This window comes from Somniosus microcephalus, chromosome 2 (assembly GCF_052327205.1).
Source record: "Somniosus microcephalus isolate GS21.2 chromosome 2, FLI_Smic_1.0, whole genome shotgun sequence".
Classification (NCBI taxonomy): Eukaryota; Metazoa; Chordata; class Chondrichthyes; order Squaliformes; family Somniosidae; genus Somniosus; species Somniosus microcephalus.
Genome location: NC_140988.1, coordinates 122,800,042 through 122,827,129, shown reverse-complemented (window position 1 = coordinate 122,827,129; position 27,088 = coordinate 122,800,042). Strand labels below are relative to the sequence as shown.

Below are 27,088 nucleotides of genomic sequence, written 5' to 3'. Positions count from 1 at the left end.
GTGGTCAGTAGCTGTTTGCTCAAACTCCAATAATTTTGTTCTGAACCCACTCACTGCACTAAACATGATTTACTTTATAACCATGGACCCTTTGCAGAAGATGACAGTGCACTGAATTAGGACCAAAGTTATGCTTTTCCATCTTGTTTTGCCAAATGTGGCCTCAAATAAGATATTTACATGCTGACTATCACCTGGGGATTCCTGTTTTATTGTTTAGCCAGTAATTGTTTGGGGAAATTGTAAACATCAGATGAGGGCAGGATTGTGCTCACCTGTGATGGCTCAAAGTTGGTCAGTGCAACTCACTGTCAGGATTTGTAAATACAGACTAGCTACTAGGATGAAATGCCAGAGAGCCACCTCTTATGGAACCACAAGCCACCATGAATCACTGCCTTCTGGAAGGAATAGTAAGAGAAAATCTGAGGAAAAAACATAAATGAAAGAGAGTCAGAGACTACCATTTTGTTTTTAGTGAAGTGCAACTCAACTTACTGTTTTTTCACAAATAGTTAATGACAGCTACTAGTAATGTGCATAAAGCTGCATAGCCTAATGCTGTCAAATATCCCATACATGTAATGTGGTAAACACTTACTGTCTTTGCTCTTTTCTGCCCATTGCACATTTCTGAAGTATGGAAACTCTGGAGGGCCTTTGGTGAATTTGGTAAGCCCAACTATGTGTCATTTCAATTCCCTTCACATGCTAAGATAAAATCTTTAACATTTAATTGAAAAATATATCCATGATACACTTTATTGCATTGTGTTTCATATGTGTGCCATTTTTTCAGCTCTTCGGAAAAGATTAGACACTAACATCTGGAAATTGTTAAATTGTTTTGCTTAAGAGTTAGCATGCTTTTATCTGTTGCAAAAATAAATATGTTGTGCAAAACTTCAAAGCACATTTCATCCTCTAAATCTAACAGTGGTAAATACAACTAATAATATTTATAATACACCCTGGAATTTTTTTAAATGTTCTTTTTAAAATATTATCATCCTACAGGATGGAGAGGTTATAGGAATAAATACATTGAAGGTCACCGCAGGAATTTCCTTTGCAATTCCATCAGATCGCATCAAAATATTTCTTACTGATTCTCTTGATAAGCAAACCAAAGGTAAGATTTTCTACTGCATGAATTAAGCCAATTTATTTTCTAGGGAGGAACATACTACAGTATGAAAACATATTCCTGACCACTACAAGAATAAGAAACAAATAGCAGTTTACAATATGTACTGTAATGTGTGAGACACCACAGCCCAGACCAATATTAATTACTGGGAGGTGACTGTTTTAAATAATAGTGGAGGAAAGGCTGGGGGCATGAGTATTTCTTTCTGCAAATAGAAGATTGGATGTAAAATTGGAAGTACTTCTTGAAATGTTGTCAAACATGCACAAAGAGTAATACCTTAAGTATTTATTTTATAAATGTGTTGAGGTCTGAAGAATGCTTGATGTGATGTAACAGCAGCCAAAGTACACAATCTGGCATGTGCTCCTACAAACTAAAAGTACGAATGTGAGAAAAAAGAAAAATGCAACTTAAGAAATGAACCATGTAAATCAGCTCTGCAACCTGAAAACTGAGTTCCTGCCTCAAACATTTGAAAAGAAATGCAATTTAAAATCACATACAAAATCTGCAAATCATTTACTTCTACATAACATTCAATAGATTGTATTATAAGAAGTATGCTCGTCATCGTACGTGTCTTCACACTGTTCCCTTTGGGGAACTGTATGAAGTGGTGGAAGGATTTCTGGCTGCGATTAACGTTCCTTCTGTGACCGTAACCATCTTCGTACCAGCCATTAGGGTGGTTAGTCCTATGGCGGGAGGGTTTTACGGGCTCCCACAACCCACCCACACCCACGGACGCAAGTATCCCGCTGGATGTCAACCCAGAATTTAGAGCCGGAGCTCCGACTCCACTTGCCGGGACTGTCTGGAGCGGGGTTTGAAACCCTACGCCTTCTGGCCCAGCGGCGGGGATGCTACCGCTACGCCAAAGGCCCACTCCCAGAAGTATGCTGAAGTGCAGCTTTAATATCTAGGTCAGTTACAAGAAGACCTCACTGCACTGACCTCTTTTTCCTTGATCATAACAATACTGGACGTTTTAAGAAATAACATGCCTCAATAATAGCAAGTATTTGGATCACTAGATTAGATCCACCTGAAACAAAAATGTGCAATCCATGCATAAAATTAAGAAATGCTGATACAAATACCCCTCCTCCTGAAAAGAAATACAGGAAACTTTCGATTTACCGGCACCTAAATAACCGGAAATCTCGGTTAACCGGCAAAATTCAGGAGTAGTTCAGGTAACTTTTATTACTTGCCTTCCTCCATTTGTTGCTGTGCAAGGGTGTGGCTGCAGCTGTTGCTAAGCTACAGAGATGCTTGCAACTTGTGGCCATTGTTCTGAAGCTACAGGGTTTGTTGCTTTATACGGGGCTCTCGGCTCCGTATCTTTTACTATAGCGTTCGGTTATCCGGAATTTTTGATGAACCGGCACCACGTCGGTCCCTTCCGTGCCGGATTAAAAAAAAGTTTCCTGTACATGGAAATGTTTATGTGGTGATAATTGATTCTAGCGTCCCTCCATTGCAGTATTAGACAATACGTAGGTACAGCTATCTGAAACTAGAAATACTCTGAAGAGGTTTATGGTTGTTTAGAAGGGCTCTAAATCTTGGTGGTGGGGGGGAGGGTGAAATTTTCATATACTGGTGTAAGTAATTTTTAACTGGTTAAGGACTGTTGCCCTTCTCATCAAAATGGTAATGTGATAAAAGCACTCAACTTTCGGGGGTTGGGCTATATTTAAATTATTCCCGGTGCATACATGAATGGGTACAGGGAGCACAATAATGACAGAAGCAGAAAATTATGTGTAGGTGAAATTTGAAAGGATGTGGACAATTGAAGTTAAATCGGGTGTGGGGGTGGGGAGGACACAACATTTAGTATAGGCGTTGGAAAGATATTTCACCCAAAGCTGAAGAAGGAGAGGGCAAATAATTGTTAGACAAACAGTGAAGGCAAAAGAAAAACAAATGTGAAGGCATGAGCCTGTAGGCAGGTGACAGAACAGCCCAGTACCCAATCTTTGTTTGCTAGATGCTGAAGCAGCGATGTTAGTGCACGAGGTTGGCCCTTTGTATCATTTTGCAGCATCATCTTCAATGGTCAGCATGCATGCAAAGAGGTGAAGGCAGGCTGGAGGCCACAATTAACTCGTACTGTCACTGGTTGTGCCAGCCATGTGCTACATGGCAGCTACAGGTGTCCTAGTGTCTCTGTCGACCTAGGCCATATGAAGAAAGTTACCCATAGTCATTGCCATGTATGTGCACCCTTGTCTGCAGTTATAATTGGTTACATCTTGGCAGATGAGGCCAAGCATGCAGTGCTGGCTCTTAAATCATCATGGCATGCTTTCTTCCATGCAGCAGCACTAAAATCCTGATGTACAGGGATTGGGGTACATTTGAAGAACCAGCCAGCATTAGGATTACATAACTGTGCTATTGGGCACGCTGTCGCCACCTACCTTGGGAATAGGACCCTTTCCACATACTAATCTTCTGCAAAAGTGAGGTATGTGCACCTCTAGATGTAGGAATGAGGTTATTGGCAATAGTTATAAAGCCTCTCTTGTGGAATCCCTTAGTTGGTCCTTTTCTTCCTCCAAAATGATCATTAAAGGGGATTCCCATTGGGAAAACCAATGGTGGTGGTGCAGTTCAGCAACTAACAACCCTGGATGTCCATTAGATATAGATGACAACATAATCTCATGCTGTACCAAAATAATGACCAGATTCAGGAGGCATTGGGGTAGAACTTGGTTATGGCTTGTTTTAGGATACGTAATCAATGGCATGCAGAAAGCTTGCACTCCAACCTGGAGGCCCGTGACTCACACAAAATTGGGCCTCAGGCCTCATTTCAAAAACTTCTTCTTCTACCACACCTCCTAAGCCCGTGACCTCTGCCACCTAGAAGGACAAGGGCAGCAGGTGCATGGGTACACCATCACCTCCAAGTTGCCCTCCAACACACACACCATCCTGACTTAGACATATACCGTAGTTTCTTCATTGTTGCTGGGTCAAAATCCTGGAGCTCCCTACCTAACAGCACTGTGGGAGCACCTTCACCACACAGACTGCAGCGGTTCAATAAGAAGGCTCATCACCAGCTTCTCCATGGCAAATAGGGATGGGCAATAAATGCTGGCATTGCTAACAACGTCCAAACCCTAAGAATGAATAAGAAAAAAAAAAAAATAATAAATACTAAAAATAAAAGAAAGCTAAAATAAAAGTGAAGTTAATAATTCATAACATAAGAAAATGGAAAAAATTGGAAATATGGGCAAAGATTTTTTTTTAAATTGCTGCCTTGTTTGTGTGTCCTTCTGAGACTGATTATTAGGATGCAGTTGATCCATAGTGATGACGTGATCATGTGCAGGGGTCGGAATTTTTTTTATTGAAATGCCACCCCAATGGATGCCAGCACTATTAGCTAAGAAAATTAAAAATATAAGGAGGCTGAAAAAGAAAAGAAAAATTTACCTTCAGGAGGCTAGTCCAAGACCAAGGCCTGGACCCTCAGAATAAAACTGGTAGACTGATTGGATGGCCATGATATAGACGATGGTCACCATGTAGATGTTGACAAACATGAGGAATTTTATTGTAAAGATAGATATTTAAAATATAAATTGATAGTTACCATTTTATTAGGCTATAGAGAATTCACTGTAATTTTTTCCTTGTGCTTAATAAAGATGTCACTGGTCTGAAGAAGCGTTTCATTGGTGTGAGGATGCTGACCATAACTCCTGCGTAAGTTTATAAGCTTTATTGCTGCTCCTTATCTTTCCAAAGTTGTCTGTCTGCTCAGTAACAGATCTATTTCATGTGTACAAAATATCTCCCAAAACCTGAAAATCATTTCACCTGAGAGCAGTTGATGAGCCCTTTAAATATTGCTAGAAACAGCCGCCTCTCAACTTGTAGCACCATATAGTATGGGTGGAATCATAATGTGGTGGTGACATGAAAATTGCACCCTACGGCCTAGAAATTCACTGTGGCCCCGCCAGCTGGCTAGCGCCCAAAAGTTAGCGCTGGGCGGGAAGCCTATAGCGATCGTCAGATATTCATTGTTAGCGCCCCAATTCGGAAGCGGGCGCTATACCAGGGTGTGCCCGCCTCCGCTTGGTGCGCTGACACTGAATATCAGCGCTCTTGGCGCCGCTGCGCCAGGCGCTGCGCAGCGGCAGGCTGCGGTACTGCAGGCCTCCTCCTTCTCTTAAGGGGGAGCTGCCTGCAACGGGGAGATCGCCGCTGGATAGTGCCGGCAAATGAGCCCGGCACCACGGAGAAGTGCCGGGCTCGCGGAAAGCAGCCGGCAATGCTGCGGGGGGGGGGGGGGTGGAGGAGGCTGGGGAAGGAGGTGCGGGCAGGCGGCCGCCGCAAAAGCGGCTGGCCGCACCTTCCGCTTTAAAGCGCCCCACTAAGGCAGCAGGACGGCCCCGTTTTCTGGTCGCTGTTTGCGGCCGCTTCGGAGGAGGCGGCCGCAACTAAATATGGGGATCGGCGCGGTTTCGGGGCGGAACCGGGGCACTGCGCACACCAATGACGTCATCGGTGCCGGCGCAGCGCTAACGGCTACCGCCGCCAATACCGCTGCGCTGAATATCTGCGCAAACTCATTTTTGGCGCAAAATCACCCTTTAGGCGTTAACTGGGCGCAAAGCTGGCAGCGCCTTAATGAATTTCTAGGCCTATGAGTTTTGTTCTCACAATTTATGCTATCTCAACCCAGATTGCGTGTTGTCGTGTATCTAATCACAAGCATACTGTTGATTATTTCCCCTTATAATGAAAAATCTGATACAAGTGGGATTTCTTAGCAACAGTAAATGGACAGCTTGGCAGAAACTATATTGTTGAGTAAACTATTAATATTTAAGTTTAAGCATAAATTAGACTCCTTTTAAAGGAACATTACCTCTCAGTTGAACGCCCAGACACTTGTATGCTATAATGTTGCTGTGTTATTGTCATTGGAAGCAAATCTACTTTAGTAGGTTAGGCATTTTTATAAGATTATCATGGATTAGTTGGATTTTAGAATACTTGTTTTCTATCTTTAGTGATATAATCATCAGTGATGGATTTATAATTGTGTATAAGGATTAAATGAAAAAGTCTGTAATCATCAACTGTATACATTGGTAACCTGAAATATATTAGACATGTAACCCGAAATATATTAGACATGTAACCCTTTTTCTTATACTTATGTCTGTGAGTAAGTTGTAACACAGACAGCCTAGGGTGAGAAAGAGAACTGCTACAGTTGAATAGGGAAGCTGTGGGTGTAAGTTGGATATTAGCTAACAGTAAAGATGAGGCATAGAGTGGAGATAGCCTGGGAGCCAAGGTCAGGTGTAGCTGCAACTGTGTTGGAATGCTATGATGTCTGGCAATGAGTTAAAAATATAGGCCTTTTCACAGGAGCATCAAGGCCGCCCAGGTGAGGGGAGGCCTTAACTTTCATTATGGGGCCAGGAGGAACACTCCTGGTTCTGGCCCCATAAGGGAAGTAAAAAAAAAAGTTAAAAGATTTACCATTTTGGGCCCCTTCTGGACCTGACTCCTCTTCCTGTTAGGTTGATCTGACAAGAAAACAACATCAGCTTCCCTGCTCAAGTCCACTGTTTCTTTCTTGCCTGCTCAGAAGAGCAGGTTAAAGTCGTAGCCTGCGGGATCAGTGCAAGACATTGGTGGGAATTCTACCCTGTAATGTTTTTGTTTCAGGATGCAACTCAGATTATACCTCAACATCATCAGAAGGTGATAATATACTGCAAAGTATTTGTAAACTTGAATTTGAGACAGTTTACACTCAGTGTTTTAATATTAAATTATGTTTTAGGGATTTCATTAGCAGCAACTTTGTGTATTTATTCTGAGGACATTTTCTTTTATCAAATTATTTTGACATTGGCAGAAAAAATAGTTTACTGGTTCTCCAACTTTCCAATAATGGTTTATGTTTATGTTCTCCAGCCTAATAGAAGAATTGACACAAAGAAACCCTGATTTTCCTGATATCAACACTGGCATCTACGTACATGAAGTGATTCCAGATTCACCAGCACACAGGTAAGGCCTATTCTTTTGAGTGCTATGCAAAAAGTTCTCCAGTAAAGAACAGCAAAATAAATGAGTGGAACAGAGGTTGCAGATTTGTTAGTACTGTACAAAGGGGACACAGCCGTTTATATTTTTTCTCTGGGATTTCAGCCAATGTTGCAGCAGGAGATTGGGAGCACCCATGGAAGTTACTGGCAAAATAAATCTATATTATCTGCATGGTCTTCTGCTCTCTGGTAACGTAATAATCTTCAGATGAACAGGTAGATCGAATCTCAATTTAGTATCTCCATCAAAGCTGTCCTTCTTCATACTACACTAGAATGCCCACCTAGGTAATAAGCGCTGGCACGGAGCTCAAAACCTCTGACCGGGAGGTGACTGTACAATAATTGAAAGTGATCCCCATTGCTTACCCTACCATTTTTCTCCAAATCAGACATCATCTACCACAAGTGTGGCAGATTTATGTAAAGATTTTTTTTTGGCCCATGTTTATCTCCTGCATGATTGATTTCCATGCCTAACGGACCCTTTGTTTAGAGGTGGGTTGTTCTTCCAACTAGTAGAGGCTATAATGCCATTCCCTTATATGGTTTATAAGGACCTACAGAGTCCCCTTGCCCTCCATGAGTGCCTAGATTTGTAAATTCCACAGTTGGCCTCACACACTGAGCATTCTTTATAGCATTTAAAGTGCCTATTTAAGGGAGTTAACAACATTATCTGATTGGCTGCTTAGGGTTAGGGTTAGTTCTAATGCAGCCAAGGTCCAAGCTTGTATTGTTGGTAAACTTGTAATATTCCTGTGCTAAATGTGCTGAAAAAGAGAGAAAAATAAACATATACCCTGAAAATTGCACTGGGGTTCTCCAGCAGGAAATTGACAGAACCTCCAGAGAAACAGCGTCAGTGGTTAAAAACAGCTGTTTAGGCCATTTTTCTGGGCTTTCAGCCAATTGCCCGCTGAAGTTACGTCAGGACACCAGCAGGACCTCATGGGATTTCAGGGCTATAATGCATCATCAGTGTGTTAAAAGTAGTAGAGTAGCATTCTTGCCTCTAGCCTTCTGGTACCTCACCCAAGAAGCCATTCTTCATCCGTGAGCCCAGATGGCCACCAAACTATCCTCCACGGAGGGCATGACAGTCGAGTCCAATCTTGTTCTCACCCGATGGCCAGGCATGCTTTCTAGCAGTGGTAACTGGTTATGAATAGAAACCTGACTAATTTTCTTTTGCCCCTGCCCTAGCCCAGGGACACTAGAGCTAATTCAGATCAACTAACTCAGAGGATTGAACCTGGGACCTTCTGGTCTGTATGGCTTAATGCTACACTAACAGTCCTTTACCCACAGAGTCCATGGGGGAGCTTATCATTAATATTGGCCTGGATTTTGAGGTGGGTAATGATGGCGAACTGTCCGCATTCGCCGTCATTACCCCTCTGAAACTGACCACAATTTCAGGATTTAGTGCATGCGCATCTAAACACGGAAATCCTGAAGTTGCGGTCAGTCATTCACTGCTCCGACACAGGCTGTGCTGTGGACCACACCGCGCCCCCCCCACCCCCACCTCTCCTGCCATAGCCAGCAATCAGTGAAATCAGAGAAATCAGTGTCATCAGTGAAACTGACGAAAACTTGGGCTTTAAATACCCCATTAAATGCTAAGCCTTGTTGGAATAGGTGTAACTGGGGTTTTAACAGCGTATTGACTGATAAACAAACATTATGGCCTTGAAAAACTAATTTTTATATTTGTGGAGTGTTAAATTTCTCCATTACGATAAAAATTACAACTTTTTAAAAACTTTTAAAAAAAATTGTTCATTATATTTCAGCTTCTACCTTATCCCCATGTGAAAGTCCCAATCTTTATTGTGCTCTCTGTAACATTTTTAAAAAGTCCAGATAAAAGCTGCTTTTCATTTCCTGGTTTTCTCTCTCAGAATTCATCAGTGCGATTGACTGCTTAGACAGCTTGTTGATGTCACTGCAGCTGTTTACTGGGAATCCCCATTACACAGCGCGAAAATGAATTGCACGTCGAGAAAGGCAAACTTCTCGCCACAAAGATTGCGAGATCTATGTGGGCACCTTTCTTCGGGGTCAACGATGAGCACTTTTGCTTCGCCGCTGACCGCAAATTATGGGCCATTGTTATCTACTTCTAGAATGAGTAAAACATTCCAAAGCAATTTTCTGAACTGGATCTGTAATGGGGAGGACTTGGTGTTATCGTCCACCCACTGTGGATTTCACCTTGTGCTTTGTAGTCTGCCCTGAAAATAATTTTACTGATCAGGGAGTGAACCTAAATGTAGACAGAAACCTCTTTGAAAGAAGGGTGATGGCTGAACTGCTGTAAGGGTTTAGTTCCCTCTGGTAGCACGCTGGTTAATGTACTTGTAATGTTCCATAGTGTGTCACAGTTAAGTTGTTAATCTGTTTAAAGTAAATGGGTTAATGACTGTGTTGAAATACCACACAAGGGAACCTTATGTACACTCATTCACACTGAATGGAAATGAAATAATGCTGGTTGTTAGCAGCCTGACATCCTTGAAGAAATAAACCAATACTTGAATCACCAAATAAAGACAGAAATTGCTGGAAATACTCAACAGGTCAGGCAGCATCTATGGAGAGAGAAACAGAGGCCGGTATTTTGCCTACCTGGGTGGGTCCAGTGAGAGTGGTATCCGTGGCGGGTTGTGACCCCGCTGCTGGCTCCATCCCGCTGTTGAAAATGAACTTACCTTAATGGAACCTATTAAGCCCACCCAGCACGTTACCCGGCCCAATGAGATGGAGCAGGTCTGGTGACTTCATTCATGACACGTTTTCAACCTGGATCTTTAAAGGGACCATGGCCACATTACTTTTGAAGTTTCATCTAACATAGTGTTGTCAGTGCACTACAGCATTGGAGTGCTGCAAACACTGACAATGACTGCACAGAGGCAGAGGGCTGCACCCAGGTTCTCCGATGACTCCTTCCATATGCTTATGGAGGGAGTCAGAGCACACAGGGAGGTCCTCTTCTCTTCTGATGGGCGGAAGAGACCTCCCCAGGAGACCAAGACAGCCTGGTTGCAGATTGCAGAGGAGGTCACAAGCAGGAATGTGTTCAGGAGGACCTGGGTGCAGTGCCACAAATGTTTCAATGATCTCATTAGATCAGGAAACGTTCGTACAAAGCCCCACTCAACTTCATCCTGCTGTGCCTCTCATCACATCCCCATCACTCTGCCTTCCCTACCCTACTCCTGCACATCCTTACTCACACCAACTTAACTTGTATCTCTACCCACCCCTCTCTATTTACATTATCACATCTCCATTTCACTAGCCACCCCTCACACTCACCTTCATCCTAGTGCAGTCATACCAACTAACAACACAGAAGGTTAGCCAATTGGGTGATTTATGCAATGTACATGTAAAGTTTCTGTTAATGTGGTGTCAAACATAAAAATCTTTATTTTCAACATTTTCTGGTCTTGGACAGATTTGTGTGCATCTTTGGAAGTGGCTTATTGAGTTGCATTGAATGGTGAGACATAACATTACCCCCCGCAATGGTGATGAGTGTGAAAGGAATGGCTTGGTCATTATAGGGATGCTTTATGATGTTGGTGTGGGGTGGTGCCAACCTGGCGCATCATGTGGCAGCCATATGGGTGTACAGTGTAAAGTTAACTAAATCTGGCCATGATGAGGCCATCCCTGGCCTCCCGGGCAGCAATGTGTTTGGGTGCTGATGCCCTCTATCCTACGCAGCATCAGGTGATTGCGGAGAAGGTTGGTGGTGTTGTTGGTGCTGCTGGTGTGCCTGGTGCTGCTGGTGTTGGGGCTCATCGTGGTACGATTCTGAGGACCAAGGCGAGTCAGTATAAATGGCACCCATGTTGATGGAATAGATGGCAGGTGACGTACAGGTGACTGAAGCATTCTGTAAATGGTGAGAGAGTTCTTCCAATGAGGTGACACTGGATGGAGACTTTGCTGGAAAGACTTGCAGCCTACAGAATCTGTGCTGGAAATGGACTGAGCAACAGCTTCTGCCTGAGGAAAGTGGTCATCTGTCAGGTAATCATGCTGTCAAGTAATCAGCTGGGGTAATGGCCACAGAACTCCCACCTCAGGTTGACAGACGTGGTTCCCGAGCTGTGTGAATCCCGTGGCCATGCAGGGAAATTTAAAAAGTCAATGAAAAAAGGCTCTTAAGTGCCTGTAAACTTCTGGTAACTATTGCAATTGGGTCGCCCGCCGCTGCCGGTCGGGTCGGCTCCGCAATGATAGACACTCCTGGGGGAAAGGTGCGTGGGCGTGAGATGACAGTGGGTTCCTGACTCGCTGTTAAAAATAACAACTTTCCCACCCGACCCACCACCGATCGCACCCACTACCACCCTGGAAAATTCCGGCCAGAGTTAACGTTTCAGGTCTGACGACCTGAAATGCTAACTCTGTTTCTCTCTCCACAGATGCTGCCTGACCTGCTGAGTATTTCCAGCATTTTCTGTTTTTATTTCAGATTTCTATCATCCACAATATTTTGCTTTTGAATCACCACATGTGTCTCTGAATAGTAGCTGATTGTTAAGGTCTATTCACAGTGCAATTATAGTGTTGGTGTGTAACAGTTTTGCTTAACTCGTCCCAGCACTGGCCAAGTGAAGCCCGTCCCAACGGAACAGCTCCCTCCTGCCCCAGTACTGGTGCCAGTGTCCCAGGAAGCAAAATCCATTTCTCCCACACCAGTCTTTGAGCCACGCATTTAACTCTCTAATTTTATTTGTCCTAGCCAAATTCGCTCGTGGCTCAGGTAATAATCCAGAGATTATTACCCTTGCGGTTCTGTTTTTTAATTTGACTCCTAGCTGCTCATACTCCTTTAACAGAACCGGCTTCCTAGTCCTATCTACGTCGTTTGTACCAACATGGACCACGACAACTGGATCCACCCCCTCCCACTGCAAGTTTCTTTCCAGCCAGAGGAGATGTCCTTAACCCTGGCACCGGGTAGGCAACACAGCCTTCAGGACTCTCGCTCTCGGCTGCAGAGAACTCTATCTATCCCCCTAATAATACTATCCCCTACCACTACAACATTTCTATTTACTCCCCCCTCTTGAATGGCCCCCCGTTCCACGGTGCTGTGGCCAGGTTGCTCATCCTCCCTGCAGTCCCTGCTCCTGTCCCCACAGGGAGTAAGAACCTCGAACCTGTTGGACAAGAGCAAGGGCTGCGGCTCCTCCAGCTCTACCTCCTGGATCCCCGTACCTGCCTCACTCGTAGTCACACCGTCCTGTCCCTGACCATGGGCTATATCTGAATTAATTAACTTCATAGGTGTGACCACCTCCTGATACACAGAGTCTAGGTACTTCTCCCCCTCCCTGATGTGTCGCAGTGTCTGAAGCTCAGACTCCAGCTCATCAACAGAGAGCTGGAGTTCCTGTAGCAGCAGACACTTGTCACAGACGTAATCACCGTGAGCCTCAATGGGGTCCACCGGCTCCCACATCTCGCAACAGTAACACATCACCTGCTCCATTCTATGTAATTAATTAAATGTTTTATTGTTAGTTATGGACACCCTCTGCCCGATTTTAGATGCTAGTATCCCCTTTAATTAATTGGATTTAAATTAAATCAATCCCTCTAATTACACCAGTTAAATGGTTTACCAACAGTCACTCTGCACCAGAAAGGCCTTATTAACTACAACCCACAGAGTTAAAGTTTGAATAGAGCACCTAACACCCCACTTACCCTAACTCACACTTACCCAAACTCACAGCACTCTCTGCTAACTCGCACTCAGTGCTTGCTCACACTAGCCTAGTCTTTTTATATTGTTTGCTTGTTTACAGCCAAATGAGTCTGAAAACTGGTTGCCACTGCCTGCTGTGCCAATTTACTCCTACTGCAGTGTAACCTTGTTTTACTCTTCTTAAACCAACAGAATCCCAAATATTTAACTTTTCCCCTTTACTTAAACTGCTTAAGTAATCTTATCAAGAATGATTTAAAGAGAAATAACAATTAAAGAACTCTCACACTTACCCAAACTCACAGCACTCTCTGCTAACTCGCTAAACACGATCAAAATCACTAAGGAAGTGGTACTCGGTAAAATAATGGGACTCAAGGCGGATAAATCACCTGGACCTGATGGCTTACATCCTAGGGTCTTGAGGGAAGTGGCGGTAGGGATTGTGGCTGCATTAGTGATAATTTTCCAAAACTCCCTGGACTCAGCAAAGGTCCCCGCAGACTGGAAAACTGCTAATGTAACACCCTTATTTAAAAAGGGCAGTAGACAGAAGGCTGGAAACTATAGACCGGTTAGCCTAACATCTGTGGTAGGTAAAATTTTGGAGTCCATTATTAAGGAGACAGTAACAGGACATTTGGATAATCATAATTTAATAGGACAAAGTCAACATGGTTTTATGAAGGGGAAGTCATGTTTGACAAATTTGCTGGCGTTCTTTGAGGAAGTAACACATAGGGTGGATAAAGGGGAACCAGTGGACGTAGTGTATTTAGACTTCCAAAAGGCATTTGACAAGGTGCCACACAAAAGATTATTGCTTAAGATAAAAAATCACAGGATTGGGGGTAATATTCTGGCATGGATAGAGGATTGGCTATCTAACAGAAGGCAGAGAGTTGGGATAAATGGTTCATTCTCAGACTGGCAATCAGTAACTAGTGGTGTTCTGCAGGGGTCAGTGCTGGGTCCCCAACTCTTTACAATCTATATTAACGATTTGGAGGAGGGGACCGAGTGTAACATATCAAAGTTTGCAGATGATACTAAGATGGGGGGGAAAGTAGTGAGTGAGGAGGACATAAAAAACCTGCAAGGGGACAAAGACAGGCTAAGTAAGTGGGCAGAGATTTGGCAGATGGAATACAATACTGGAAAGTGTGAGGTTATGCACTTTGGCAGGAAAAATCGTAGAGCAAGTTATTATCTTAATGGCAAGAAACTGGAAAGTACTGAAGTACAAAGGGATCTGGGGGCCCTGGTGCACGAAACTCAAAAGGTTAGTATGCAGGTGCAGCAAGTGATTAAGAAGGCCAATGGATTGTTGGCTTTCATTGCTAGGGGGATAGAATATAAAAATAGGGAGGTATTGCTTCAGTTGTATAAGGTATTGGTGAGACCGCACCTGGAATACTGCATACAGTTTTGGTGTCCATACTTAAGAAAAGACATACTTGCTCTCGAGTCAGTACAAAGAAGGTTCACTCGGTTAATCCCGGGGATGAGGGGATGGACCTATGAGGAGAGGTTGAGTAGATTGGGACTCTACTCATTGGAGTTCAGAAGAATGAGAGGCGATCTTATTGAAACATATAAGATTGTGAAGGGGTTGGATCGGGTGGATGCGGGGAGGATGTTCCCGATGATGGGTGAAACTAGAACTAGGGGGCATAGTCTTAGAATAAGGGGCTGCTCTTTCAAAACTGAGATGAGGAGGAACTACTTCACTCAGAGGGTGGTAGGTCCATGGAATATGCTGCCCCAAAAAGCTGTAGAAGCTACATCATTACATAAATTTAAAACAGAAATAGACAGTTTCCTAGAAGTAAAGGGAATTAAGGGTTACGGGGAGAGGGCAGGAATTTGGACATGAGTCTAGGTTCGGATCGGACATGGCCCTGTGGGTAGCGGAGCGGGCCCAGGGGCCATGTAGCCTGATCCTGCTCCTATTTCGTGTGTCTAATTCTGTTAGATTCAGGAGATGGTTCTGTGATAGTAGATTGGCGGTTAGGATCAGATCAGCCATGATCTTATTGAATGGCGGAGCAGGCTCGAGGGGCCGATTGGCCTACTCCTGCTCCTATTTCTTATGTTCTTATGTTCTTATGATGTTGAAGTTCTATTGGTTGATTTTCCAAATGTGTGTTACTGGTGGAGAGCCTCGCTGTAAGCCACGTGTGCTTGGTTAGACCACACTTGGAGGATTGTACACAGTACTAATAGAGATCTTTAAAATTATGAAAGGGTTTGATAGGGTAGACATAGAGAAAATGGGGAGACCAAAACTAGAGGCCATAAATATAAGATAGTCACCAATAAATCCTATGGGGAATTCAAGAGAAACTTCTTTACCCAGAGAGTGGCTAGAATGTGGAAGTCCCTACCACAAGGAATAGTTGAGGTGAATAGCATAAGAACATAAGAAATAGGAGCAGGAGTAGGCCATACGGCCCCTCGGGCCTGCTCCGCCATTCAATAGGATCATGGCTGATCTGAATCTAGACTCACGTCCACTTCCCTGCCCTCTCCCCGTAACCCCTAATTCCCTTATCTGCTAGGACAATGTCTATCTCCATTTTAAATTTATTTAATGTTGCAGCTTCCACAGCTCTCTGGGGTAGCAAATTCCATAGATTTACTACCCTCTGAGTGAAGAAGTTTCTCCTCATCTCAGTTTTGAAAGGGCAGCCCCTTATTCTAAGATTATGCCCCCTAGTTCTAGTCTCACCCATCAGTGGAAACATCCTCACCGCATCCACCCGATCAAGCCCCCTCACAATCTTATATGTTTCGATAAGATCGCCTCTCATTCTTCTGAACTCCAATGAGTAGAGTCTCAACCTATTCAACCTTTCCTCATACGTCAACCCCCTCATCTCTGGAATCAACCGAGTGAACCTTCTCTGAACCGCCTCGAGAGCAAGTATATCTTTTCTTAAATATGGAAACCAAAACTGCACGCAGTATTCCAGGTGTGGCCTCACCAATACCCTGTATAACTGCAGCAAGACTTCCCTGTTTTTATACTCCATCCCCCTTGCAATAAAAGCCAAGATTCCATTGGCCTTCCTGATCACCTGCTGCACCTGCATACTAACTTTTTGTGTTTCATGTACCAGGACCCCCAGATCCCTTTGTACTGTAGCACTTTGCAGTTTCTCTCCATTTAGATAATAACTTGCTCTCCGATTTTTTTCTGCCAAAGTGCATAACCTCACACTTTCCAACATTATATTGCATCTGCCAAATCTCTGCCCACTCACTTAGCCTGTCTATGTCCTTTTGCAGGTTTTTTATGTCCTCCTCACTCACTGCTTTCCCTCCCATCTTTGTATCGTCGGCAAACTTGGATATGTTGCACTCGGTCCCTTCCTCCAAATCGTAAATATAAATTGTAAAGAGTTGGGGTCCCAGCACTGATCCTTGTGGGACACCACTAGTTACTGATTGCCAGCCCGAGAACGAACCATTTATCCCAACTCTTTGTTTTCTGTTAGATAGCCAATCTTCCACCCATGCCAGTATATTACTCCCAATCCTGTGATTTTTTATCTTGATCAGTAATCTTTTGTGTGGAACCTTGTCAAATGCCTTTTGGATGTCCAAATACACTACATCCACTGGTTCCCCTTTATCCACCCTGTATGTTACATCCTCAAAGAATTCGAGCAAATTTGTCAAACATGACTTCCCCTTCGTAAAACCATGCTGACTCTGTCCTATTAAATTATGTTTATCCAAATGCTCTGATACTGTTTCCTTAATAATGGACTCCAACATTTTGCCAACCACAGATGTTAGGCTAACTGGTCTATAGTTTCCAGCTTTTTGTCTACTTCCCTTCTTAAATAAGGGTGTTACATTAGCAGTTTTCCAATCTGCCGGGACCTTTCCTGAGTCCAGGGAGTTCTGGAAAATGATCACCAATGCATCCACAATCCCTACCGCCACTTCTCTCAAGACCCTAGGATGTAGGCCATCAGGTCTGGGGGATTTATCCGCCTTAAGTCCCATTATTTTATTGAGTACCATCTCTTTAGTGATTTTAATCGTGTTTAGCTGCTCCCCCCCAATTGCCCCCTGTTTGTCCAGTGTTGGGATATTTTTAGTGTCCTCTACTGTAAAGACTGATACAAAATATTTGTTCAGCGTCTTTGCCATCTCCATGTTCCCCACCACTAGTTTCCCGGTCCCATTCTCTAAGGGACCAACGTTCACTTTAGCCGCCCTTTTTCTTTTTATATAGCTGTAGAAACTCTTGCTATCTGTTTTTATATTTTTTGCTAGTTTACTTTCATAATCTATCTTCCTTTTCTTAATTAACCTTTTAGTTATTGTTTGCTGGCTTTTAAATGCTTCCCAATCTTCTATCCTCCCACTAGATTTGGCTAATTTATATGCCCTTGTTTTCAGTCGAATACTATCCTTTATTACTTTACTAAGCCACGGATGGCTGTCTTTTCTTTTACTCCCCTTTTTCCTCAGTGGAATATATTTATCTTGAAAGATGTGAAATATCTCCTTGAATGTAGACCACTGCTCTTGTACCGTCTTACACTTTAATCTGTTTTCCCAGTCCACTTTAGTCAATTCTACTCTCATACCTTCATAGTCTCCTTTATTTAAGCTTAGTACGCTGGTTTGAGATCCAACTCTCTCACCCTCAAACTGAATGTGGAATTCAACCATATTATGGTCACTCATTCCAAGGGGATCCTTTACTAGGACATTTTTTATTAATCCTGTCTCATTACACAGGACCAGATCTAAGATTGCCTGCCCCCTGGTTGGTTCAGTAACATACTGCTCAAGGAACCCATCCCTAATATACTCTATGAACTCTTCCTCAATGCTGCCATGCCCAATTTGATTAGTCCAGTCAATATGAAAGTTAAAATCCCCCATGATTATAGCTGTTCCCTTATTACAAGCCCCAACTATTTCCTGATTTATACTCCGACCAACAGAGTTGCAACTGTTTGGAGGCCTATAGACTACGCCCACTCGTGACTTTTTCCCCTTATTATTCCTTATCTCCACCCAAACTGTTTCACTATCAATTTTGTTACGAATGCTGTGTGCATTCAGATAAAGAACTTTCAAATATGTTTTCTGACAATTTATTCCTGCTTTTACCCCTTTTACTACTTTACCTTTATCATTATACATTCTGTCCCTTCCTGATATGCTCTGGTTTTTAATTCCCCCACTGCTACCTTGCTCTATTGCCTTCTCCGCTGTCATTTTTATTTTTCGCTCTCTTAAAACCTCCCCCCCACTAATTAGTTTAAAGCCCTCTCTACAGCCCTAGTTATTCGATTCGCCAGGATTCTAGTCCCAGCACTGGCCAAGTGAAGTCCATCCCAATGGAACAGCTCTCTCCCGTCCCAGTACTGATGCCAGTGTCCCAGGAAGCAAAACCCATTTCTCCCACACCAGTCTTTGAGCCACGCATTTAACTCTCTAATTTTATTTAACCTAGCCAAATTTGCACGTGGCTCAGGTAGTAATCCAGAGATTATTACCCTTGTGGTTCTGCTTTTTAATTTGGCCCCTAGCTGCTCAAACTCCCTCAGCAGAACCTCCTTCCTTGTCCTATCTGTCGTTGGTACCAACATGGACCACGACAACTGGATCCTCCCCCTCCCACTCCAAGTTTCTCTCCAGCCCAGAGGAGATGTCCTTAACCCTGGTGCCGGGCAGGCAACACAGCCTTCGGGGCTCTCGCTCTCGCTCTCGGCTGCAAAGAACTCTATCTATCCCCCTAACGATACTATCCCCTACCACTACAACATTTCTTTTAACTCCCCCCACTTGAATGGCCCCCCGCTCCACGGTGCTGTGGCCAGGTTGCTCGTCCTCCCCGCAGTCCCTGTTCCCATCCTCACAGGGAGTAAGAGCATCAAACCTGTTGGACAAGAGCAAGGGCTGCGGCTCCTCCAACACTACCTCCTGGATCCCCGTACCTGCCTCACTTCTAGTCACACCATCCTGACCCTGGCCACGGACTACATCTGAATTAATTAATCTAATTGGTGTGACTACCTCATGATACACAGAGTCCAGTAACTCTCCCCCTCCCTGATGTGTCTCAGTGTTTGAAGCTCGGACTCCAGCTCTTCAACACGGAGCCGGAATTCCTCGAGCAGCCAACACTTACTGCAAATGTGATCACCGTGAGCATCAATGGTGTCCACCAGCTCCCACATATTGCAGCAGCAACACATCACCTGATCTCCCATTCTATGTAATTAATTAATTTGATATTATTTTTAAATACCCTCTGCCCCGATTCTAGATGATGAATATCGCACCTTAGAAACTATAAACCAAAGAGATTTAAGCTTAAAAAAGAGAGAAATACTGACCAACCAGTCACTTACCCGCTTTCTGGTGACATCACACTTGGATTACTTTTTACCTCTCTCCTTCCCTCCGAGTTCTGAGACTGGTACGCCTTACCTGGGTCTCTGGGACTTTTATAGCCCCACTGCTGCCGCTGAAATTCCTGCCGACGCTGTGAGGCCTTACCTGGTCTCTGGGACTTTTATAGCCCCACTGCTGCCGCTGAAATTCCTGCCGACGCTGTGAGGCCTTACCTGGGTCTCTGGGACTTTTATAGCCCCACTGCTGCCGCTGAAATTCCTGCCGACGCTGTGAGGCCTTACCTGGGTCTCTGGGACTTTTATAGCCCCACTGCTGCCGCTGAAATTCCTGCCGACGCTGTGAGGCCTTACCTGGGTCTCTGGGACTTTTATAGCCCCACTGCTGCCGCTGAAATTCCTGCCGACGCTGTGAGGCCTTACCTGGGTCTCTGGGACTTTTATAGCCCCACTGCTGCCGCTGAAATTCCCGCCAACGCTGTGAGGCCTTACCTGGGTCTCTGGGACTTTTATAGCCCCGCTGTTGCCGCTGAAATTCCCGCCGACGCTGTGAGGCCTTATCTGGGTCTCTGGGACTTTTATAGCCCCGCTGCTGCCGCTGAAATTCCCGCCAACGCTGTGAGGCCTTCCATTTAAGAGGAAGGTAGATAAGCACATGAGGGAGAAAGAAATAGGAGGATATGCTGATAGAGTTGGATGAAGAGGGGTGGGAGGAGGCTCATGTGGTGCATAAATGCTGGCACAGACCAGTTGGGCCGAATGGCCTGTTTCTGTGCTGTAATTTCTATGTAATGCTGGGAAATCATCGACAACGCACCTCTGATTTCCTAATATACATGGCTGTTGGGCAAACCTCCTTGCTGGCAAAATGCATTCAGAAAATTGCTCCTATAGTGCAGATGCAGCCTGACTCTGGAGTCATCCTGTAATCAGATTGAAGTGGAGTGAGACCAGACAGACCCCCAAACTACTGCTAGGATATTACTGGGAAAGACAGAAGGAGCGCCGGCTCAGTATGTTATTGTTCTTGTCTGTGGTGGATGTCTGTCAGATCCGGGTTCTGCCTCAAATTCCAATCCCCTCCACAACTCGGTCAGAATTCCAGCACCCTCTTGGTGGTTTGGCTATAGATGGTGGACACACCCAAACACCGGGGTAGATTTTCAACTTGCCACCCGGCTGTAAAACTGGTGTTGCAGATCGGCCACCTGATTTTCACCTTGGCGGCAAGCTTAGGGGGAGAAATTTGGTGGGTTAGCATCTCCCGTTAGCACCCCCGGGGGGCGATAATGGGGCGCTAATGACTTACCGCCCAGGCGCGGCGAGATTAATGACTCTCACGAACTTCGGTGAGCGGTTTCCACTGGCGGTAGGACTTTGCGGCACGATCTCATTCGCCCGGAGATCGTGACGTTATTGCCGTGTGCATCGCCCCGGTAGCGCCCTGGATCCGAACTTTGGTTCTGCCCCCTGCAGCATTGCCGGGCGACAATACCGACAGCTGTAGGAGGCATTGATCGGGGGCGAAAGTTAAAGGGGAGGTTGCCGAGATAAATACCTAAATTTCTGAAATGTTTTTGTTCAATTTTTTTTACTTCTCCTGAGCCACGATCGATCAGCCCGGCACTCTGCTGGAGTGCATGGGGCTGATAGGGCCGGATCGTGGCCGCCTTTGGGGACCAGCTAACTGGTCCCAATGCAGAGCCCGTAGCGATGGCCCTTCCCTTTAAGGGAGGGAAGGATCCTCCGAACACGGCAGTGCTGCATGGCCCATTGTGCAGCGCTGCACAACTACCGCCCCGCCTGCGTCCTTTAGCGCTCTAGGAAGGAAGTGGAGTGTTTGATTCAGCTCTCCACTTCCTTCCTGGAGCGCGAATACCCAATTTTTTAAAAGCTGCAAATCATTAGCGCCTGGCGCTAACTTTCCCAACTTTCAAAAGTTACCACCCCCTTACTGGGCGATACTGAATTTCTCCCCCTTAATATCTACCCCAATGCCAAGCCCCAGAGTTTGATTTTGGTTTTAATAACATGGAGCACGAGTTAGCCACTTGGTCCATGAGTAAGTTTAATTCCATCCAGCTGAATTGAGCTCAATACAAAAAAGAAGTAAGGATAGTGGAGGCGGGGGCTAAAAGGCCTGCCAGCATTATCAAGGGCAAAGAAAAATTGGCTTTTGCATGACAGCCAAGAAAGTGCCTGGCATGCTAGCATGTAGAATAGGAAAATTTCTCAGCAGCAGGAAATTGTTAGAGTAACGAATGGCTGATAGATGCTTGATCTGCACTATCATGTGGAATTTGAAAAATGTGCTGAATGCCTGAAAGGCTGCACAGGAAACTGAGCAGGTCATGGACATTCAAGTAACCAGGAGCTCAAACCCCAAAACTTGTAAAGCATCAATCATGTGGGTTCATGATAAGTGACAAAGGGGAGTGGGTACAATGTGATTTCTGACCACAAGTTCACCCGAAATAAGGAACTCTAGTAACTGCAGTGTACTATCAATGTTAGCATAAGAAACTGAGATCAAGTTGCTTACTCACTTTTTAGGCCTTTTACTAGGGATCAGTGTTTTCCAAATCTTAGATGGAAAAATCTTTGGGAATTTTACAAGTATAAATTAGATTTTTTCTACCTCTATGCATGTTGTGACACTTATATATTGAAGCTGCAAAATTGATTGTGCCATTAACAAATCTACATCCAAAGTTTAAACCCAATAGCTAACCAGTTTTGCAATCAGGTTCTCCAACAGGTCAAAAAAGGCAAATTTAATGTTAACTATTTTTAAGCACTTGGTAGACTAATTTAAAGAAAAAGATTGTCCAATTTAAACCTTGCAGTCTTAGGAAGAGCACCATCCACTGAGCAACCTGTCAAGCATTCCAAACTTCAGTATTGTTGCCAAATCTACAATGAAGGCAGAGGACATTGCAAGCAACTCTATTCATTTTAAAGATATTGACAAGCCCTCTTACCTAAAGTTTAGTAGAAATATGAGCCCTGATATTAATGGGGAGGGAGCGCGGTCGTGTGAGGAAAGCCCGGCAAGGCCGGGGACGTGAAGACCCTGCTGTTAAGATCGGCAGGGCCTCACTTAAATAATCTTCTGCAGACTCCCACTCGACAGCCGGCCACATTGCAGCCTAGCCGGTAGGCGGGAGGACAAACAAGCGGCAGGAGGCCACAACCAGGGACCCGTGGGGATGGAACCCGGCAGTCACTATAGGCTGAAGGCTCTGGGCCACGATCAGGGCTTGGGGGTGGTGGGGATGGGGGAGCGAGTACAGCGGGCCCACCATCGGGATGAGGTGGGGTGGAGACACGAGATTGGGGCCACAATCAGGGCTGGGGGTGGGCGAGCGAGTACAGCGGGCCCACCATCGTGATGAGGTGGGGTGGAGACATGACATTGGGGCTACGATCAGGGCTTGGGGGGTGGGGGAGTGAGTACAGCGGGCCCACCATCGGGATGAGGTGGGGTGGAGGCACGACATTGGGGCTACGATCATAACTGGGTGGTGGTGGTGGGGATGGGGGAGCGAGTACAGCGGGCCCACCATCAGGATGAGGTGGGGTGGAGGCACGACATTGGGGCTACGATCAAGGCTTGGGGGGTGGGGGAGCGAGTACAGCGGGCCCACCATCGGGATGAGGTGGGGTGGAGACACGAGATTGGGGCCACGATTAGGGCTCAGGGGTGGTGGGGAGTGGGGGAGCGAGTACAGCGGGCCCACCATCGGGATGAGGTGGGGTGAAGGCACGAGATTGGGGCCACAATCAGGGCTAGGGGGTGGGGGAGCGAGTACAGCGGGCCCACCATCGGGATGAGGTAGGGTGGAGACACGACATTGGGGCTACGATCAGGGCTGGGTGGTGGTGGGGGGTGGCGGAGCGAGTACAGCGGGCCCACCATCGGGATGAGGTGGGGTGGAGACACAACATTGGGCCCACAATCAGGGCTGGGGGAGGCCGAAGGCTTCCATGTGAGGACTGGGGGGAGCACCCCTGCTCCACCTGGAACCATAAGGAGTGCTAAAAGGAGCAGATCTTCAGCACATACATTGGCCAGTCGGCGCCTCCTGCCTCGGATGTGCTGTCGGGAATCCCAAAGCATGGGCCTCCTTTTCACTTGCTGTTAAATTTTGAATGTTAATTTGGCCCCTGCCTGCCTTTTGTGGGATGGTCTGATTTGTGTTTGTTAAATTTTAAACAGGCGGAAATGGAGTCGGGTTGCTCGATCCCGATATCTTAACCCCCCTGACCCTCTCCCGCCCGTCGGGGGGTGGGGGGGGGGGTTTAAAATCAAGGCCCATGGAGTCTGTTTGCCTTTTGGGTACACACTGATTCCTGAGGCCTCCTAGTTGTCACAGAATTGCAGCAGCAGACAACATAGAGCAACACCTACTGCCCACTGAGCCTGGTGGAACTCCAGCAGAGTTCAACCTGTGTGAGCAAAATCTGTGACACCAAGCATGGGAGCCATGTGATGTAGCAGTGCCTGTGCAGAACAACTGGTATTGTTGACAGTAACAATGTCACCATCCACTGCTAGAATGACCTTCATGTTTAGTGAATACATTTTACACAATAAAACTTTTTGTTCCTGTTGAAGTAAATATTTAAAACTTAGCTTGTTGTCATGTTTTAATATATATCCATTTCCTTACCTCCAGGGGCGGAATACAAGATGGGGATGTTATTGTCAAAGTAAATGGAATCCCCTTAAAGACGACAAATGACTTGCAAGAAGCCGTGATGAATGAGTTCCCTCTACTGCTCGAAGTTCGCAGGGGAAATGATGACATACTTTTTAACATTGAACCTGATCTAATTATGTGACTGAAACACAGCCAGTATAAATAACCCTTTCCAGCCTGGAATAATCCCAATTGCTGTTTTCTCTATTAAGGACCAATAAAGCTGCTGGAACAGATGGCATAGTGGAGTAAGACAGTTGTTTACAATGCTGCCAGTCACCTATGGAGAATGTCACCCCTCCAGATTACATCCCGCTGGCATGAGGTGATAAATGTCCCCCCACATCGAAATCTTTAGTGCTTACAACTGATAAATACTATTTTTCTCTGCCTTGTCTTTGGTGGGTGTGAATTTTCAGCACTTGTTCCAGTTTTGAGACATGGGTTGAATCTGCAGGGCAAACAAATGTTACTTAGTGCAGCAAAAACTGCTCTTCTGTATCAGAATTTTGCTGTAGGGGTACACTGAAGTGTGTCAGGCCTGTTCCATGTCTGCCACAGAAATTAAAGCCCCAATTTTAACGGCCCCCGCCTGTCAAAATCCAGGCGGTGGGGGGTGCAGTTAAAATGAGACCAGTCACTTCACCCCTCTGATCTTGTTTTCCCATCATGTCCTGATCTTAACCTGCTCTTTAAAGTAGATGAGCGGGACAGCCAGAGGATGGAAGAGGGGTCCTTCTTTACATATACAGATCGGGTCAGATAATGGCCGAAATTTTCCCCTAAGAACGGGTGGGTTTGGAGTGTGGGGGCAGTTAAAGTGTTAGAAATGGGATTCCCAACCTGAATCCCGCCTCCAACCCACCCAGTTCTGGTTTTACCGGAGATGGGGCAGGGGGCAGGGAACCAACCCGCTCCAAGGCGGGGGGGCATTACCTCAATTTAAATATTGTAATGAGGCTGGAAGCCGCTTTTATCCCTTCCATTTTGTTTTTAACTGCATGGGGACAGGTTTTACACAATTCGTGAAATCCAGCAGTTAAACAGAGGTGGGGACTGCTGCATCCAGGAGGTAAGTGGCTTTATACCTACCTCCTAGATCCAGGGTCCTGACCAGACCCACCCCCTGTGATCGGAGACACCCCCCCCCTCCCCCGGGGGCCTCCGATCACCTTCCCAGGCCTCCCCGCCCACCCTCCCCAGGCCCCCACAACCCCCACCGATGATGGTGAGGCTGGCTACGACCCTCCGGTGGCCGGTCCCGATCCTCTCTCCCCTCCTGCCGACCCTCCATATACCCCCCACCCCCCGATCCCTGGATGACACACCCCCAGCGATCCGCGACCCCTGCCGATGCTCTCTCCCCCCTCCAGATCCCCGACCCCTGCCAATGCTCTCTCCACCCTCCTGATCTCCGACCCCTACCAATTGCCAATCCTCCTCCCGCGATCCTTCCCCAGGACCGATCCCTCGCTTCTGAGACCTACCCACACGCAGCCAGCCAGCCTCTCAATCTGGCTGGCTGCGGGCGGGAATCCGAGGCCTCACATTCCAATCAGGCCCTGCCGCTAAAGTTGGCAGGGCCTGCGGGAAACCTGGCCTCCCGGGTTTGCGCCCGCCTCAGAGGCCCCCCGCCCCCAACCCGCCTCCCTTGGGAAAATTCTGGCCAATGTCATCAGGACCCGATCGGCAATTTTAGTTGTGGACTTGAGCAGGGGTGTAGTGATAGCTTCCCCATCCGGCAAACCTACCGGGAGACACTGGCCAGAAGACACCCAGCAGATAAGTTTCAAAATTTTATTTTAGGCTTCCTTGTGGACCAGGAGGAGCAGGAGTGCTCCCCCAAGCTTCACAAGGAAGCCATCGGTCCCCCTTGCCCTGGGCTCCCCTCTCTTCATTCCAATTGTGGCAAAACCTCCTAATTGCCTCCAACCCCCCACCCTGTTCATCTCCAGATGCCCCCCCTCTGATCGCCTCCAGACCCTCCCCTCGATCGCTTCTGGACAATGCCCTCTCCCCTTCACTGACTGCCAGGAACCAGTCCCACGGGCCCCCGGCTGTGGCTTCCTGCCACCAAACTCCCACTCCTGCCCGCTGGCCAGGTAGTGGATCTGGCCAGGATCGGGCAGGACTCCAGGAACATTTATGGAAATGAACATCTGGCACCTCCTTTGGGTGCGCTGCCCGATTTAAAGCTTGTGTGTATGTACCGCCCTCCCTTTAGAATCTGGGCCTACGTCATCAAATGCAAAGTGGGAAAATGCTCTCAATAACTCTTCTTGGGGGGGAAAAAATCTGAAAGTCAAATGGCTTTTTTGAAAAAAAAAGCTTAAGAACTGTTCTGACATCAAAAATCTGGTTTATTAACTTTGGAATACTAGTAATGCAGTAAACACATGCAGGCTGCAAAGGGTTAAACTTTAATTCCTCAGGCAAATCATGGATTTAGAAAATACATTTTTTTTAATGTTCTTTAAAGTTATGAATATATAGTATTTTATACTGAACATGCCAACAGAATTGTTAACTAACAGACAGTTTTGTATACGAAGAATGACATTTACAGAAAGCATATAAACAATCTGTAACCGTTCATTCATGAACAAGCATGTTTTTGAGTAACAATAGAAATACTACTATGAATAGTGCAGATATACTTTCTGAAGTGACAAGATGCTGTAATCAGATAACATGACAGGTTTATGTTGTTCTGGAGTAATTTACTTTGGGCCATTAAACTACCACATGATTAAAACGGTGTTGTGAAATCACTAAACATATAGAACAAATCTGTGGTGATTGAAAATTTGCTTTGTATATTTATGTTAGCACTTATTCTTTTGACATACTTAAACGAAAATCCAGCCATCTACAACAGCCTTTTGTTTCAAATGCTATTTTATCCCCATTTTCTCCTTTTGCGTAACACAACTTGGCCGGAATTTTGCCTACCTGCGTAGGTCTGGTGCGGGCCGTGGCCATGGCGGGTCGTAACCCCGCTGCTG

General features: G+C 45.7%; 1 protein-coding gene across 1 annotated transcript in view; it reads left to right on the top strand.

Moving 5' to 3' along the window:
- Nucleotides 1-26,838, top strand: part of htra3b (HtrA serine peptidase 3b) — a 50,748-nt gene extending 23,910 nt beyond the window's left edge. Inside the window, exons 6-10 of the mRNA XM_085962208.1 lie at nt 640-672; nt 1,018-1,132; nt 4,828-4,885; nt 7,121-7,216; nt 24,060-26,838. Of these exons, the coding sequence (XP_085818334.1) occupies nt 640-672; nt 1,018-1,132; nt 4,828-4,885; nt 7,121-7,216; nt 24,060-24,225 (468 nt within the window). The 3' untranslated portion in view covers nt 24,226-26,838. The remainder of the gene's footprint in view (nt 1-639; nt 673-1,017; nt 1,133-4,827; nt 4,886-7,120; nt 7,217-24,059) is intronic.
- The last annotated feature ends 250 nt before the right edge of the window (nt 26,839-27,088 follow it).